The sequence below is a fragment of the Paroedura picta genome, chromosome 1 (assembly GCF_049243985.1).
Source record: "Paroedura picta isolate Pp20150507F chromosome 1, Ppicta_v3.0, whole genome shotgun sequence".
NCBI classification, from domain to species: domain Eukaryota; kingdom Metazoa; phylum Chordata; class Lepidosauria; order Squamata; family Gekkonidae; genus Paroedura; species Paroedura picta.
The window spans coordinates 26,148,947-26,164,952 of record NC_135369.1 but is presented as its reverse complement, the minus strand read 5'-3'; the positions used below and the strand labels follow the sequence as shown (position 1 = coordinate 26,164,952).

The window sequence follows — 16,006 nt, the reverse complement described above, 5'->3', positions numbered from 1 at the left end:
TCCCCAGTAGCCTTGACAGCCTCTAGGTGAGTCCTGGAGAGCTCCTGGAATTACTAGGCTTGCCAACTTTGGTTTGGGAAATCCTTGGAGATTTGAGGGCAAAGTTGGAGGAGGGAAGGGAGCTGTCATTCTCTCTTGAATTGATCGGTCGTTTGGGGATCAGTTGTACTTTCAGGAACTCTCGCCTGGAGGTTGGCGACCCTAATTTCAGCTGAATCCTAGAATATCAAGATCTGTTCCACGGCAGAAAATAGGCACTTTGGAATGTAGACACTATGCAAGAGATGACCACACTGTGGCTGTCCAGATGTCCATCTGGAGAACCCCTGTCCTATGACGTTAAACCTGCTGAAACCCCTCTCCTCCCTAAACCCACACCCCTCAAGCACTACCCCTCAAAGTATAGGTTCAGGAAGGGGAGAGCTATTGTGGTGTAGTGCAGTGGTCCTAAACCTTTTTATCACTGGGGACCGGTCAACGCTTGACAACTTTACTGAGGCCCGGGGGGGGGGTAGTCTACTCCTGTCCTCTCGACCACTGCCCTAACACTCTCTGACTCTGGTCGTTGTGGTAACGTTTAAACATCCCTTCAAAATAAGATACAGAAAAGCCACAAAAACGAATATAAAGATCATTTTATTTTCATGAAAATTTTAACTCGCGAGAATAACAAATCTATGGGAGCCCTGAGCTTGTTTCTCTGCAACAAGACAGTCCCATCTGGGAGTGATGGGAGACAAGGACACCCGAAGTGTGTTGCTTAGGTCCAGTCTACTCCAGCATACCTACTTTCCTTTGTTGTTCCCCTCGTCTCCAATTCATAAACCTACTCCTATTGCAATGTTCACTGGTTGTTTTATTTCGTGTAATCTGACCTGTTTCAGCAGCCAGGGAGGAGGGCGAGGAGGAGCTGCGGCCCGGTACCGACTGCTGCACGGACCGGGACCGGTCCCCGGACTGGGGGTAGATGACCACTGGTACTGAACTCAAATCTGGAGATCCAGGTTTGGACCTCCCTTCTGAAACAGAAGTCCATTGGGGGCCCACCTCACAGGAAGTGGATTGTGCTGCAAGGATAAAACAGAGGAGGAGGGTGTGCTGTTGTGAGTCACTTTGCGTCCCTGGTGTTAGTGTTGCCAAGTGTTACGCAAGTCCCTTTGATCGTCTCTTTAGGATCAATTTAATCTGCAGCAAATATAATGTTTTTTTAAAAAATCGTCATGCCAAAACTTCTGTTGCCCATTTCCACACATTATTAAGCTTCTACTGAAAGGACAGAACATTTTTCTCCTGGCCAGTTGGCAACTCTGCTCACTTTTGGGGAGGAAAACCAGGGTGAAAATATCTTAACAGATAATAAGAAAAGCCTCTCCATCGTCTAGCCTTCTCTTCCCAAAGACAGATCAATTTTTCTTCTTTCCCTCTTCTCTCTTTCCTTCTCATTTGTCTTTTATTTTGCCTTCCGGCCTGGCTGTCTTTCTCTCTTTCTGTTTGTTCTCATTTTCCCTTCCCTCTTGGACGGAAAAACCTTCTGCCAAACCCTGAGCTCCTCCTCCTCCTCCTTTTTCCGCTCCCCAGGCAACAGGGGACAAACAGAGAGATCATTTGCTTGGAAAAGAACTGGAAGCAGCCCTGCCCAGGTAGGCCCCTTTCTACCAACCTGGAAAACTTCTACTGCGCCGTTCCACCAGCATCAGATTTGCTACCCATCTCCCACCCCCCCCAGCTTTCCCTGCTCTGGGATAACCATCTGTACAAGAGACCCCTCCTTGGGACCTCATTTTGAAAGCTCTGAAGCCCACTCCTCAACCATGGAGTTCTCACCACATGTTCTCGCGCACAGCCCTGGCAGCCATGCCCCCTCAGCTCCCAAGTTTGGTGTAGTGGTTAGGAGTGCGGACTTCTAATCTGGCATGCCAGGTTCGATTCTGCGCTCCCCCACATGCAACCAGCTGGGTGACCTTGGGCTCCCCACAGCACTGATAAAGCTGTTCTGACCGAGCAGTGATATCAGGGCTCTGTCAGCCTCACCCACCCCACAGGGTGTCTCTTGTGGGGAGAGGAAAGGGAAGGCGACTGTAAGCCGCTTTGAGCCTCCTCCGGGTAGGGAAAAGCGGCATATAAGAGCCAACTCTTCTTCTTCTTCTTCTTCAAGAGCCTGGCAGTGCCAGTGCTGAGACTCACTGAGACCCCAAAGAAGACCTGCAACTATTTGACATTTCCCCCCAAATTTCCATTTTACCAGATTTTGGAATCCATATTCATGTTTTGAACCTGATAATTCCCCCTCGGCATTTGTGAAAATGGGTACTGAGGCTTGTTGGCATCTCTGGGGTATTGTAATTGTGGCTGATGTTCAGAGTGAAATCGTTAGAAATGCCAGATACGAAACACTCTTGCCTGTCATGTTGGGAAGGATAGATGTGCCCGGTTGTGTCAGTAAGTATTATTATTATTATTTGATTTAAGTAAAGAAAAGAGTCACAGACGGATTGGGGCATGGACACCCACAGAACAGAGCCCGCTTCCAGCTACTAAATCCTTGCAGGTACTCAACAGGAGATCCTCCAAAGGGCATCGCTTCCCAACTCAATGGGACTTTTTTTGATTCAAGCAGATGTGCTTACCTTGCCAAGCTACTTTGATAGGACTCCTCACAAGTGTGTGGGACAGCAGTGAGCATGAGTGGCTGTTGCTTTTTGCTTCCTTAGGCAGGGGTCGGTTTTGGCTTGTAATACGGGGACCTTTAAAGGTGCTTTGTGGCCCGGTTATAGGACTACCAGCCAGTTGGGATTGTGCCAGAGGTCTCTTCCAGCTCAGCTGCCACCTCCCACAGGCCTGTTGGGGTCTTCTCCTTGCCAGTCAGAATGACAAGGGATCTTGTTCATGCCAATCTCTCCTCGACTGCACAGCTTGTCCTCCCACTGAACGGGCACCAGGGTGAGGGTGGGGGTGGCCTCTGAGCTGGAGGGGGCCTCCACAAGGTTAAGGCCTTGGCACAAGCCTGCTCAGCGAGACTGCTGTGTTCAGCTGCTCTTTTCCACACACACCTGCTTCTTCCTTCCTCCAAGCCCCAGGTCACCGTAGGCCACTGTCCCACTCTAAGGCAGAGGGCCAAAGCTGCAGATGCCCACGGTTGGTCTGCATCAGGCTTCTTTCTGCTTTCTACCTTTTCAGGCCTCACAATGCCCCCCAAGAAGGGGAATAAGCAGCTGCCAGCCAGAGAGGAGCCCGCAGTCACAAGGGGTGCTGCCGAGGATGGCGTGCCCTCCCAGGAAGCTGCATTGCTGCTCCAAGACTATGAGCGCGTCTGCCAGGAACTGGAAGGCTTGAAAGTGCAGAGGGGGCAACTGCGGGAGCAGAATGACTTCCTGCAGCAGGAAGCGCAGCGCCTTCAGTCTGAGAGCCTGGAGTTCATGGGCTATTTGGCCAAGAGGGTGCAAAAGCGGCAGGATGCTGCAGTCTCCCTGAGCGAGGAGAACCGGCAGATGCTGGGGGAGATCCGGCAGCAACATCAGGAGGTGCTTGCCCACTTCCGGGAGCAAGAGGCTGCTGTGCGGGATGAACTGCTGCATAAGGAAGCAGAGCTAGCTCGCTTGAGCTCCGACCTGGAGGGGCTGGGGGAGATCCGGGCCTTGCAGCAGGAGCAAGTGGCCCAGATCCAGGCCCTTCAGCACCAGCTAGCAGCTGCCCAGAAGCAGCAGGTGGAACGCCTCCAGGAGACCAAGGCTCACTTCTTGCAGCAGAAGGCAGCCCATGAGAAAGATGCCCGGGAGCAAGCGGAGCACATGGCCCAGCAGGCCCAAGAGGTAGCAACGCGCTGCCAGCGGGAACACAGTGAGGCGATCAAACGGCAGAACCAGGAGCTGCGGCAGGAGCTGCAGCAGCTGGTGCAGAGGGCGAACCAGCTGCGGAAGCACAAGCAACGGCTTGAGGAGCAAGCCCATCAACTGAGGCAGGAACATTGCTACCTCCAAGAGATAGCTCTTTTGCGCCACGGCCAGGGGCACCAGGAAGACATCCCGCCCTGGGGGAAATGAAACTGGCCGCTCTTTGCTCGGGCAACCTGAGATAGAACAGAAGGGTTGGCTAAGATCATCTGCTTGGTCCCCAGGAGAGTCCCCCAAGTGGCACAACCTCCCACCCTGTCCTTCTCACATGGCACGATCACCCGATTCCAAACTGAAAGGTGAAGAAGACAGTCACCGTTCAGCACCCAAAGCAGCAGGAAACATTCAGGTGGGCAGGAGAGGGGCAGATGGCTACTTGATGGGTTTTTGGAACTGGACTTGGATTCAGCTGCCTATGTGGCTTAGCACTACTCATGCCCTGCCACGGAAATTTGGATATTTTACCCCACTGGGTTGAAAGGTAGACCGGAGAACAGGACTTGGCTCAGATAGTCACTCAAATCTTTGTCACAACAATTCTGGTTTCATTTTCTTCTCTCTATAGCCAATGTAGGTAGCCTAAATGGCCCAACTTAACCCAGGCCACAAATGACGCGTGGGGTTGCTATGCAGATGAAAGCCATCTCTACGTATGGTTAATAAATCAAGTGTTGTCTTCAGATCCTGGTTGGATGGACCTTAACTACCTAGTGAAGTGGTCGGCATATAAACAATCACACAAACCGATTGGTTTAACAGGACTATGGTTTTGCACAGTGTCTGCACCAGAGGATAGGGATTGACTCAAATAGAGGGATATGAGTAGAAGGACCTAACTCTGGAATGTGCCGCCTGAAAGCAATCCTGCCTTTATTTGAGGTTTTCTCAGCAAATCTGTTTCTCATCCATACTTTACAGTACATTAATGTGTGGGATTGATTAGTTCCCTTGTTCTTCTCCTCCTCTAGTGAGCACATGAATTGCCTTCTAACTCTGTATTGCCTACTCTTATTAAGAACTGAAGAACTGCAGAAAAACAATACCATATATAACTAAAAGGTACTAAAAGAATAGCGTCAAAAGACTCAAACTTATTCCTGATCTTATAGGCCAATCACCCCCAAAAACACTGTGAATATTTAAAAAGCGGGAATAATAAAAATAGTGTACATTGTAAATTTATACAAAATGCCTCTTCACCTTATTCTTCTACAAAATGACCTTTTTTTTTTTTTTTACAAAATATGAATAATAGATCAAATGAAGAAGAAGAAGAGTTGGTTTTTATATTCCACTTTTCTCTACCCGAAGGATTCTCAAAGAGGCTTACATTCACCTTCCCTTTCCTCTCCCCACAAAGGACATCCTGTGAGGTGGGTGAGGCTGAGAGAGCCCTGATATCACTGCTTTATCAGAGCCCTGGCGAGCCCAAGGTCACCCAGCTGGCTGCATGTGGGGGAATGCAGAATCGAACCCTGCTCGCCAGATTAGAAGTCTGCACTCCTAACCACTACACCAAACTGGCATTTTGACAATTGTCTTCCTTAGTATTGTTTTTCTGCAGTTCTCTGTTGTTTCCTTGCTTGCTTGTTGTTTCTTGCAGCAACGTCATGCAGAGCAAAAGAATTTCCCCAGCATCTGCTCTCTGAAATCCCTTGCCTGGAGATGCCACAGATTGAGACTGAGGCCTTCTGCTTGCCAGGAATTTGCTTTATTGCTGAGCCACGGTCCTTTGAAACATCCAGGGAACTGCTTCCTGCGAATCGGACCCTCAATCCATCCCAGCTCAGTGTTGTCTTCTCTGACTGGCAGCAGATCTCAGGCAGAGGCAGTTTATTTCCCCCCACACACATCTGCTTCATTCCCAGTGTCCGAGTCATGCAACTTCAGGCTGTGTTCCTTCCCACGTCCAGTTTGCTGTACGCCTTCCTTCGCCAGTATGCTCTAGTGGGTGGCAAATCAAAATGGGATCTGGGTTGAAATCTCTGGTACGAAGCTCCCTTGGTAAACTTGGGCCAGCTGCTCTCTCTAACTTACCTCATGCTGTTGTGAAATGGGGGACAGGAGAGCCATGAACACTGCCTTGAGCTCCTCGGAGGAAGGTGGGATAAAAAAGACACTAGATTGGGTGAGCAAGAGAATTATTCTTTTTTTCATTCATACCAACTCCTTCCTGCCTTGCAGTCCCCCTTCTGGTGCTTGCCATGGGTTTGCCAAAAACTTCTGTCCCACGGAGGCACCTCTGATTTCGCCTGGTTGCCAGCCTCCAGGGGTGGCTTGGAGTTCTCCCGGAATGACAACTGGTCTCCGGAATCAGTTGCCCTGGAAAAAAATGGCAGCTTTAGAAGGCGGTCCTTATGGCATCATTTCCCTGCTGAGCCCCCTCCTCAGACTCCACTCCAAATCTCCAGGGATTTCCCAGCCTGGAGTTGGCAAGCCTAGCACTCAGGCTTCCTGTGGTCTTAGCAGCAAGGCTGACTTGAGCTGCTGTTCCTGTGCCTTTGATCTGATGCTGCCTTCCCTACCCTACTGGTTAGGAGCCTGCAGGCCTTGGAGGAGTCCCTCTCACTCACTCACTCACTCACTCACTCACTCACTCACTCACTCACTCACTCAAAGGTCTGGGGCCTTATACGTTTTCTCCTGGGGCCTACATTCCCCAGATAGCCCAGCATTGGATCAGGTAAGGGAATCCCTGTGGAGGCAGAGCATTGAATGAGAACATGAAAGACTCTGTACGGAGGGGGGTGGGGGGTTGTTTGCTCCCAGGGCCCTGAGAGGGGCTGAAGTTAGGCTGCCACGTGAATCAGTCTCATTGGTGTTTTGCACGTGTGGTTTCCCCACAGTTTCTGCAGGTAGCAAAACAGCACAGTGGCAACAGGCATCCACATGGAAAGTTGTTCATGAGTTTCCTTGCCCCAGTTACACAGCAGCAGAAGCCATGACCCCTACCTCCTCACGCCTCCAGCAGTTTCTCTGTTTTTAAATTGGTCATTTAATATCATTACATTGATATAGCATAACAATCAGTGGTCCAGGTTCTCTGAATTCCCAACTTTCAAGTTGAATTAGAAGTCTCTAGCCATTTTCATGGTGTGGGTATACCTTTCTTCTTGTTTCTCTTCAATGAAAAGGGCTACATTTAAAAATATAGCTGGGAACCCGTTATATATACTGCTATAATATTATATCAATATAATATTAAATTACCAATTGGAAAAAAGCCCCTCCACATACTTTGGTTGGGGAAGAAAATGGTTGCTACCGGGAAAAGGCTATTGTATGGCAGGACTGGAACAACCCAAATCTTCCCACCAACCTAGCAGCCACCCCAGCTTTGCTGAGATCTTTACCAGAACTTCAATGAAAAGCAGCTTTGGGAAAAATCAGGGAAACCCTGGGAAGTGCAGAAACACACTTTCATGCTATGGAGCAGCAGGAATAAAACAATGTCCCCAAAGCATCAAGCCCAGGGCAAGTAGCCAGCATGGGTATCTGAGTACAATGGGTTCAGTAACACAAAGAAACAAAAAGCAGGTGGAAGAGCATAGATCCCTTCTGCTGCATGTCAATGAGGACCATTCAGGGCCGAGAATAAGCTTGGGGTGGGCTGGTCTTGGATCCACTTGGCTCCAGGCACTGTGGAGTATGCTCTTCATGCACTTTTTGCATCGCCTTGAAGAACATTGTTCTGGTGCAAGTGGAAGTGCCCAGCATGCAAAAAAAAACAGGCTCCATGGTGAGCTACAGCCTGTACTGCGTCTGGAGAGAAGGACAGGTGGAGCAAAGGCATAAGATTATAGCCATTGGCTCCAATCTAGCCACAAAAGGGAATTCACACTAGCCGCAGACAAGGAACCATGGGTGTGTGTGTGTGTGTGTGTGTGTGTGTGTGTATATATATGCGGGGGGGGGGTTGCTTTACTTTTGGGTAGCAAGAACTTCAAGAATTTAGACCAGCACTGGTTCTGCACTTATTTTCTTTTTTCCGTTGTCGAGCCTGCTAAATTTTTTATTTTATTTTATTTTTCACATTTATATACCACCCTCCTCAAAGGCTCAGGTCAATTTGAACACAGGTCTTGAACTCAGGTCGATTTGAACCTCCAAACTGAAAGAAAGCATTCTGCACTTGTTGCACTTGATTGGGGAAGCTCAGAGGGGGGGAAGTGATTTTCCTGAACAAAGGAAGGGGGTGAGGTCGGGTGAAGTCCAGGCAGCATTAGTGCTTTATTTTTTCTCTTCTTTCTTCTCCTGAAGGGGGGGAGAGGGGAGGTGAGCCAGCAGTAGCAGCCTTACAGAGAACGAGGTAAATCTCTGCTGAGAGAAATGTGGGCTTCTGGAGCGCAATCACTTTGGGAGGGAAATCTTGTAACTGGAACCAAGAAGTCTTTGAACTGACGCCTTGGCCAATCAGGGAATACTGCTTTGATACATCAGTGTGGTAGGCATGGAGCAGGAAGTCAAATTGCAAAAAGCAGAGATCTACACTTATACTGGTGGCTTTCAAAGGCGTTTTTTCAATTATCATTACTTATATATGCGCCTGGATATCACGGGGAAAAGGTAGGGTCACTGTGGATCAATCATTCATGTTGCAGAGGGAAAATTTAAAGTGACCAAAATAAAAAATGGAAATCAAATTCATTCTGCAGAGGGGAGGGGTTTATTCGGCCTGTGCAGACTCGACTCAGGAGTCTCCTTGCAGAAGCAGACACAAATAAGTGTGCAACTGTGTGTTATCTTTCTCCACCACCATCACTACCACATTGCCAAGTAGCCAGGCTACAAGGCAGGGGTGTCTGCAAGCTAGTGGTGTTGGGAAATTCCTGGAGATTTTTGGGGGGGAGGGGGACTGAAGCCTGAGAAAGGAGGGACCTCACTGAGGCATAATGCCATAGAGGCCACCCTCCAATGACACCGTTTCTCCTAGGGAGCTGATCTCTGTGATCTGGAGACCAATTGTCACTCTAGGAGAACTCCAAGCCCCACTTAGAGTATAAACTTCTTCCACATTGTGCAAATTCTGTGTTGTCATTACACAGTGATTTTTCATTTGCATAAGTATAAGCCCAGTGTACCTGAGGGATCGCCTCCCCGCCTATGCCCCCAAAAGAGCCCTGCGCTCCACCGCCACCAACTAGCTAAGGATCCCTGGCCCAAAAGAAGTCCGCCTGGTCTCGACCAGGGCCAGAGCATTCTCTGTTCTGGCCCCCACCTGGTGGAACGAGCTCCCGGAGGAGAACTAAAACAGTTCCGCAGGGCCTGCAAAAAGGAGCTCTTCCGCCAGGCATTTGGTTGAGACCAGACACAATCAACAGCGACTGGAGGGCCCCTGCTTCCCCCCCCTGCCCCCCCCCAGAATTCCACCAATATGCTCTGGACCTGTTTGCATTGTTGCACTGTTGTATTGTCTATATTGTTTATACTGTTACATTGTTATACGGTTACAACCATTAGTTATTACTGTAAAGTTATTCACATCTTTATAGACTGTTTTATGATTGTTGTTTGTTCTTATGTAAACTGCCCTGAGCCTCTGGGGAGGGCGGTATATTAAATAAATAAATAAATAAATAAATAAATAAATAAATAAATAAATAAATAAATAAATAAATAAATAAATAAATAAATAAATAAATAAATAAAATAACTGCAGCACGCTGCGTACCCAATTTTGTATTTTTTATTCCTCCCACTTGGAGGCTAGCAGCCCTACTGCAAGCAGGGGGCTTGGCCCTGGGAGAGGCTTTCTGCAGCTGGCTGCCACCATCCCTCACCCCAACTTGGCTCATTACACCCCAGTGTGGTGCCCCCTTGGGCGCACTAAAGACCCAGCGGTGGCTTTCTTCCGCTCCACTGGGCCAAAAGGGGCTTCATAAGGGCCCAGAAGGCATTGCCTTACTTAGTGTCTGCCAGGAACACCCTTTTGGACAAACAGCAGCCTCCCTCCCCACAGCTGGCGATGGGGCTGGCAGCCATTTTGGAACCAGTGTCCCCCTCATGGCAGCCAGTGTTGTTGTGGTGGCCATACCTCTTCTGAACACTCCAAATTGATCCAGGGCTCAATAAGAGTGGGGATTCTCTGGCGTACACCCTCAGAGGAAAGCGATTACTTTATTCCATCCGTCAGCCGTGCAGCCTTCGCCATAGACTGTAGCACCATCCTGGGGATGCCCCACCGCCGATGCAGCAGCATTTCACGCAAGTGAAACTCAAAGTACCGTTTTTTATCCCCCGTGAGAAATGCTTTTGCCCCTTGGCTTCCCACTCTGGCTTCTGGGCAGCTCTCGGATGCCATATTTGTCCGAAAGGGCTGAGTTTGGCTCCCCAACCCCTTTGAACCGATTCTTGCTCTGGGCCTTACTGCGACTTGACATGGCAGAGGAGTTCTTTCTTGCAGCTGCTTAGCTGGCTGAAGAGCCAGAGTCTTATCCTGCTCTGAAACTAACTTCCCGGAGAGCAACGTCGCCGGGGGAGGCCTCTCCAAAATGACTTGCTTGGAAACTATACATGCTCCTGTGCCTCTGTTTCCTGGTTGGGGCGAGGTCAGCCTGAGGCCATTGCCTTGGCTTGGCTCCAGTTCTAGAGAGTCCATGGGCTTAGAGATGCCTTGAGGGGAAAGCTTTGACCCCAGGAAAGCATCCTGGCTGATCTGATCCCGTTTAATCGCCCAATGGGCATCGTGTCGAGGGGGAAGCCTGTTTGCAGAAGGCACTTCCTGGAGGAAGAGCACTCTACACTTCTTGGGCTGCTCCTTCTCGTCGCCCCGGAGGCCCAGTGCACATCGTGCTGCTCCGGCCATGGTCGGAAACTCACAGTGACAAGTCGATGAACCTAGCCGAGGCCGCTGCGAAGAAGCCAGGCTGTTTGTGGGACACTGTCCACCTGGCCTCCCCTTGTTGGGCATTGAAGCCAAGTCCTGCTGCTCCCCCAGGCTAAGCCAGCGAGAAGGATTTGAGTGCAAAGATGCCTCTGACCATTTCACTGGGAGACTTGTGCTGTGCCAGTTTCTGCTACCATCAAGTGGGACAGATTTCCGAGGGCAGGTCAGCATCCCTAAGGCTGCTCTTCCTTGCTTCAGGGAAGGGTCCATATTAGGAGAAAACCCTTTGTGTTGGCCAGCCAGAGATCCCAAAGCATCAGGACCAGGGCCAGATTGCTGCACAGCTGGGCCAGGAGCCAGGGGCATTTGGATGGTCTTTTCAGTCCTCCTTGGAAGCACCCCCTTGTGATGGATCATTTCCTGCTTTAGGCGTTGGTCAAGGCACTGCCATGCTTCTGCCTCGAGGAGGGACCTCGGGGGGTCAGTGGTGTCCTGCAACAAAGGGCCCTCCAGGAATCCCAGGAGGGATGGCACAGACCTCTCCAGCGAGCTTTGGATGAGAGGCGGCAAGCCCTGCAACAGCTGCCGTCTCTTCTGCAGGACGTGAGCATCCAGCCGCTCTCTTACTCGCCAGCACAGGGACGGAGGGCTCAGCAGAGGCCACTCCACAACCACTCCGTTGCCCTGACTTTGAGAAGCAGTGAGGTAGCTGGGCAATCCTGTGGCTGGACCTGGTGCACGAGAGCCCTGTGCAGACATACCAGGCTCCATGATCCATCACAAATACCCCCTCATCCCAGCAAAGTGCAGCTGACATAGAAGTCCTCTAAGCTCCAGCCACAGGCCTTATTCAAAACCAGCCAGCTAGGAACACCTGCCTGCTTTAAGCAGGCAGCAAATCCTTCTTCAGGAGCAGGAAAACACCAAGCAACACCCTGTACTGCAGTGCCAAGGCTCTTGGAAGGGGTGTGTGTGTGTGTGTACCTCCCTACGTGCACACTTTTCCCTTCAGAAGGCACTTCTGGGGTCAATGAAGGGCAGTCAGGACCCACGTACCATCTGCTCCCCCTAAAGCAATCAAATTTGGGGCAAAGACAGGGGACTGGCTACCTGGATTTAAGATTGGCTCAGAGAGTCGTTTGTAGGTACCCCCCCCCCAAAATGCAAAGCAACCTCCCCCTGTATCAGTGCAAGGGTTCTATTTATCTTGTTGCTACCCCCATCCCACCCTCCATTGTGAGGTCAGAACTGGAACTCTGCTGAGGGCGAGCGGAGAAATATAGAAGTGCTTCTGGAATGGACTTCTGGAATGATCTGGAAAGCAGCAAATTGGGCTGTGTTTGCTGACCACGAGGGTGACCATCTCCCTATCAGCAACCTCCCCAAATTCCCACTAGAAAATGAGATTATGAAGAGAGGAGGAGACCTGACTGAACATGATCCAACGACTCCGTAAGGTAAAGGCAATATAGAGAGAGCTTTTGTCACGCTGGAAAATTCCAGAGGTAGCTCTTTTATAGCCTGTAAGATCAAGCATACATACAATAACTGAGAGACATCACGAGGGGCAGTATATAAATCAAACGAATGAATAAACAGACAACGAAATTTATTTTTTGTCTGGGGAATGATAGAACGATAAAATGGAGGGCAGGAGAAACTATTGTAGGCTGCTTTGGGGGGAGGCAGGATGTAAATAAAGTAAAAATATTATTATTTTGGCAGGTTTCATAGAGAAGGAAGGACGACTCTCGGTTGGCAGATTTTCTCCTATATTCATTCCCCACCTTTTTTCAACCTGCAAATGAGGCAGTTGCCAATCATAATTAAAACCCAATGTATAACAAAGATCATCAGTTTAGATTTGGGTCCGGTGGCATCTGAGAAGACCAATAAGAGTCCCCAAGTTATATGTTTTGCAGAGTCACAACTCAAAAGCTGGTATCCTGAAACTCTTGTTGGTCTCCAAGGATCTACTGGACTCCAGTCAAGCTGCCCTGAGTCACAGGAGATGGGACAGAAAAGAAGTATCATTATAAATAAATAGAAATAAGTCAATTAAGCTGCAGACCAATATGGCTGTCATCTGAACCCAGCATCCAATTAAAAGGCCTGAATCAGATTGAATAAAATTACTAAAATCCGTAATGACCCATAGAAGACTGACGTTGCTGGGATGCATTGCTGGGATGCAGAGGAAAGGGAATGGTCACCGTGGAGGCAAAGGACCACAGAATCAAAGCTGTGCAAGCAGGTCTGCGACAGTTCTATGCAAAGATTTAACTGCATGGGAAATGAGGACAGCAGCCAGACAGAATAGTAAACGGTGCTGCTCTGGTTTTTAACACCCGCCGTGAGAAAGACTTTCACCTGAGTCCCAAAATAAAGCGATGTGTGAATTCCGTCTCCATATCCACTTTAACAGCCCTATTAATAACAAACAGGGCTCGTTCTGTGTCATGATGCATCAGGTCTTTGGTCTGTCAGCCTCAGCACAGTCTTATCCGAATGCCTGGTCCTTTTCCGCTGGAGGCCACAGGGACTGAACCTGCATGCAAAGCAGATGCTCTGCCCCTGGGCTGCACCCCCACCTCACCCTGGCCATCCTCCACTATAAAATATACCCTCACCTCCAAACAGTGCTCCCCTGTGTAGGCCAAAGAAATCAGTTTTTATGCAAATGGAAATCGAACATCAAAAAATGGCAGCGTTCAGAGCCAGCAGTAAAATGCCTTGTGCCACTCTTGCTGCTATCTATCCTGAGAACCCCCCTAATTTCCCAAAAAACACTTATAGGGAGACCTCAGCATGGAATTGCCAAAGTACAGGTGTCGATACTTAGTAGTATGTTTAAGACTTGAGACCAGGATTTTCTCTCGCTGTACACAGGTACTGTTAGCACAGAAAAGCTAAAATTGGTGTTCTCTCCACCTGTCATGGTTATGGATGCTCACTGTATGTATTTTGCGCTGGAGCTTCAAACAGAGATTTCACATTTCAAAGCCTTTGGGCTGCAGGAGTTTTGATAGCTTCCCCACTCAGGCCTCAGTGGACCCAAGCCACACATTGCCTGCGAGTGGTCTGCCAGCCCTGCTTTAAATTGTCCAGGGGGCAGTCAAGTAGCGGTCTAATGGAGGGGGTGGAGCCATAGGTGGGTGAGACACCTGCATTCTTGAAGGCCCACACCACCAGGACTCATGGCAACCATTTGCTATTGGGAGAAGTCCTCAGGAGAGGGTCAGAGTAGGACACAGGCACAGCCCTCACCCTCTGATGCTTTCAGGGAGAGGAAGAAAGAGGGAGTTATTCCAGCCTTCCTTTCTTGCAAAGGTAAAGGGGTCTTACCTTCACAAACCATGGTCTATTCCAGTGGTTCTCAATCTTCCTACTGCAGCGACCCTTTAATACAGTTCCTCATGTTGTGGTGACCCCCAACCATAAAATTATGCAAGTGTCCTTTCAAGGAAATTCAACCAAAACTGACCAACGGAGTGAAGATCCATTGTTCAGGATTGTATATAAATTGTTTTTCCCCCCGAGGTTTCTCAGTTCAGTTCTGCCTCTTGTGCCACCATGCCGATCTCGCTCTTTTCCGCTGCTCCAGACAGATGAACATTCTATCTTTTTTTTTTATCAATTTTTTAAATTGTTATTTGTTCTTATAAAAAGCATTTACAGAAAAATAAAAAACAAAAAAGCGACCAGCTGATAAGTGTCATCAATGCACGTATATCATACTTGATGTAGTCTGATATTATCTCAAGAGATATATAGTCAGTTCCCATTACATATTGGTCTTACTCTAACAGTTACTGCTGTCTTTCTTAAGAAAGTCCAAATAATCACTCCACTGCTCATCATATTCTTCCGGAGATCTCTTCTTAACCATGTTAGTGAATCTTGCCATTTTTGCTAAGTCCGCTAATTTATCAAGCCATGTAGAAATAGTTGGAGTCTCAGTCACCTTCCAGTGCTTCGCCCACACCAACCGTGCCGCCGTAGTTGCATGGAAGAAGAGGATTCTAGAGGTAGTTGGTAAAGCACTTGGGTGGAAGCTTAGCAACATAGATTCAGGCTTCATTGGGTATCGCATTTTAAATATTTCCTGTAACACCATATGTATTTTAACCCAATACTTTTTTGCTTTCTCACAATTCCACCACATGTGATAAAAAGAACCTACTGCTTTATGACATTTCCAACATTTATTATCAAACCTATCTGAGATTTTTGCAATGACCTTTGGAGTAATATACCATCTATAAAACATCTTATACCAGTTTTCCCTTAAAATTTGGCAGTTGGTTTGTTTAGGGATTTTGATCCAAACTCGTTCCCATTCCTCCATATCAATTATGGAGCCCAGGTTTTGCATCCATTTAATCATACAATTCTTTACTTGTTCTAACTCAGTCTCATATTTCAAAAGAAGTTTATAGATCTGGCCCTGTAGGTATGGTTTTTTGAGCAATAACATGTTTTCAAAATCACTAAGAGGCGAGTTTTTGTCCACTCGAATCTCAAAGTCTGTTTTTAGTCTAACTTTCAGTTGGTTATACTCCATCCATCGTAGCTCATATCCTTCTTTGTTTAATTCTTGCAGACTCTTGAGCTCACCTGTTCTCGTTAACAAGTCCTTGTACATTGGGCATGTTATTCTTTTTTGCTGCTGTCTGGAAAAATACGCCTCTATTGGCGATTTCAGTAAATATGATGAGGAGCAAAGTCTTGTTTTGTATTTATTCCAAATCTTTAGAAGAGATCTTGTCCAGAAGTTGACCTTAGGTTTTTCCTTTCCTTTTGTTTTCAGAGAGGGCCAGAGCATTTCATGGAGGCTTTGCTTACTATCTACCTTTTCCAGCACCAAATCTCTTGTCATTGGATCAATTATCCAGTCTGCCACTGCTGTCAGTGTTGCCGCATGTAGATATAATTTTAGATTTGGGACACCCTGTCCCCCTCTCTTCTTGTCATCTTGTAGGATTTTAAAGGCAATTCTTGGCCTCTTATAGTTCCAAATGAACTTATTTATTTCAGACTGCCATTTATTTACCACAGTCGTTAATATCTATTGGCAGAGTTTGAAAGAGGAAGTTAAATTTTGGTAATATTGACATTTTTACTGTGGCCATTCTTGCTGACCACGAAAGGTTCAAGCTGTTCCACTTCTTAATGTCCTGTTGGATTTGTGACCAGAGCTCCCCGTAGTTGTTAGCAAACAAGGTATCAGAGCAGTTTCCAATTTGGACTCCTAGATATTTGACCTTTTTAGGGTTAATCTCACACCTTA

At 48.1% G+C, this 16,006-nt stretch overlaps 3 protein-coding genes across 3 annotated transcripts in view; 2 read left to right on the top strand and 1 right to left on the bottom strand.

Moving 5' to 3' along the window:
• The first annotated feature begins 1,587 nt into the window (after positions 1 to 1,587).
• CCDC121 (coiled-coil domain containing 121) lies at positions 1,588 to 9,430 on the top strand. The gene is made up of 2 exons (XM_077329740.1): positions 1,588 to 1,640; positions 3,178 to 9,430. Exon 2 carries the CDS (start codon positions 3,186 to 3,188, stop codon positions 4,038 to 4,040), a length of 855 nt encoding a protein of 284 aa, XP_077185855.1. The 5' UTR covers positions 1,588 to 1,640; positions 3,178 to 3,185; the 3' UTR covers positions 4,041 to 9,430.
• Positions 6,100 to 11,877, bottom strand: LOC143833647 (uncharacterized). The gene is made up of 2 exons (XM_077329728.1): positions 9,925 to 11,877; positions 6,100 to 6,212 (listed from the first exon to the last, which is right to left on the bottom strand). Exon 1 carries the CDS (start codon positions 11,485 to 11,487, stop codon positions 10,003 to 10,005), a length of 1,485 nt encoding a protein of 494 aa, XP_077185843.1. The 5' UTR covers positions 11,488 to 11,877; the 3' UTR covers positions 6,100 to 6,212; positions 9,925 to 10,002.
• Positions 11,878 to 12,011: 134 nt separating this feature from the next.
• Positions 12,012 to 16,006, top strand: part of GPN1 (GPN-loop GTPase 1) — a 31,491-nt gene continuing 27,496 nt past the window's right edge. The window contains exon 1 of the mRNA XM_077329707.1: positions 12,012 to 12,173. Within this exon, the coding sequence (XP_077185822.1) occupies positions 12,153 to 12,173 (21 nt within the window). The 5' untranslated portion in view covers positions 12,012 to 12,152. The remainder of the gene's footprint in view (positions 12,174 to 16,006) is intronic.

Bases quoted from the DNA above. Each gene is read 5' to 3' on its own strand.
- CCDC121 (XM_077329740.1), top strand. From the start codon at position 3,186: ATGCCCCCCAAGAAGGGGAATAAGCAGCTGCCAGCCAGAGAGGAGCCC.
- LOC143833647 (XM_077329728.1), bottom strand. From the start codon at position 11,487: ATGGAGCCTGGTATGTCTGCACAGGGCTCTCGTGCACCAGGTCCAGCC.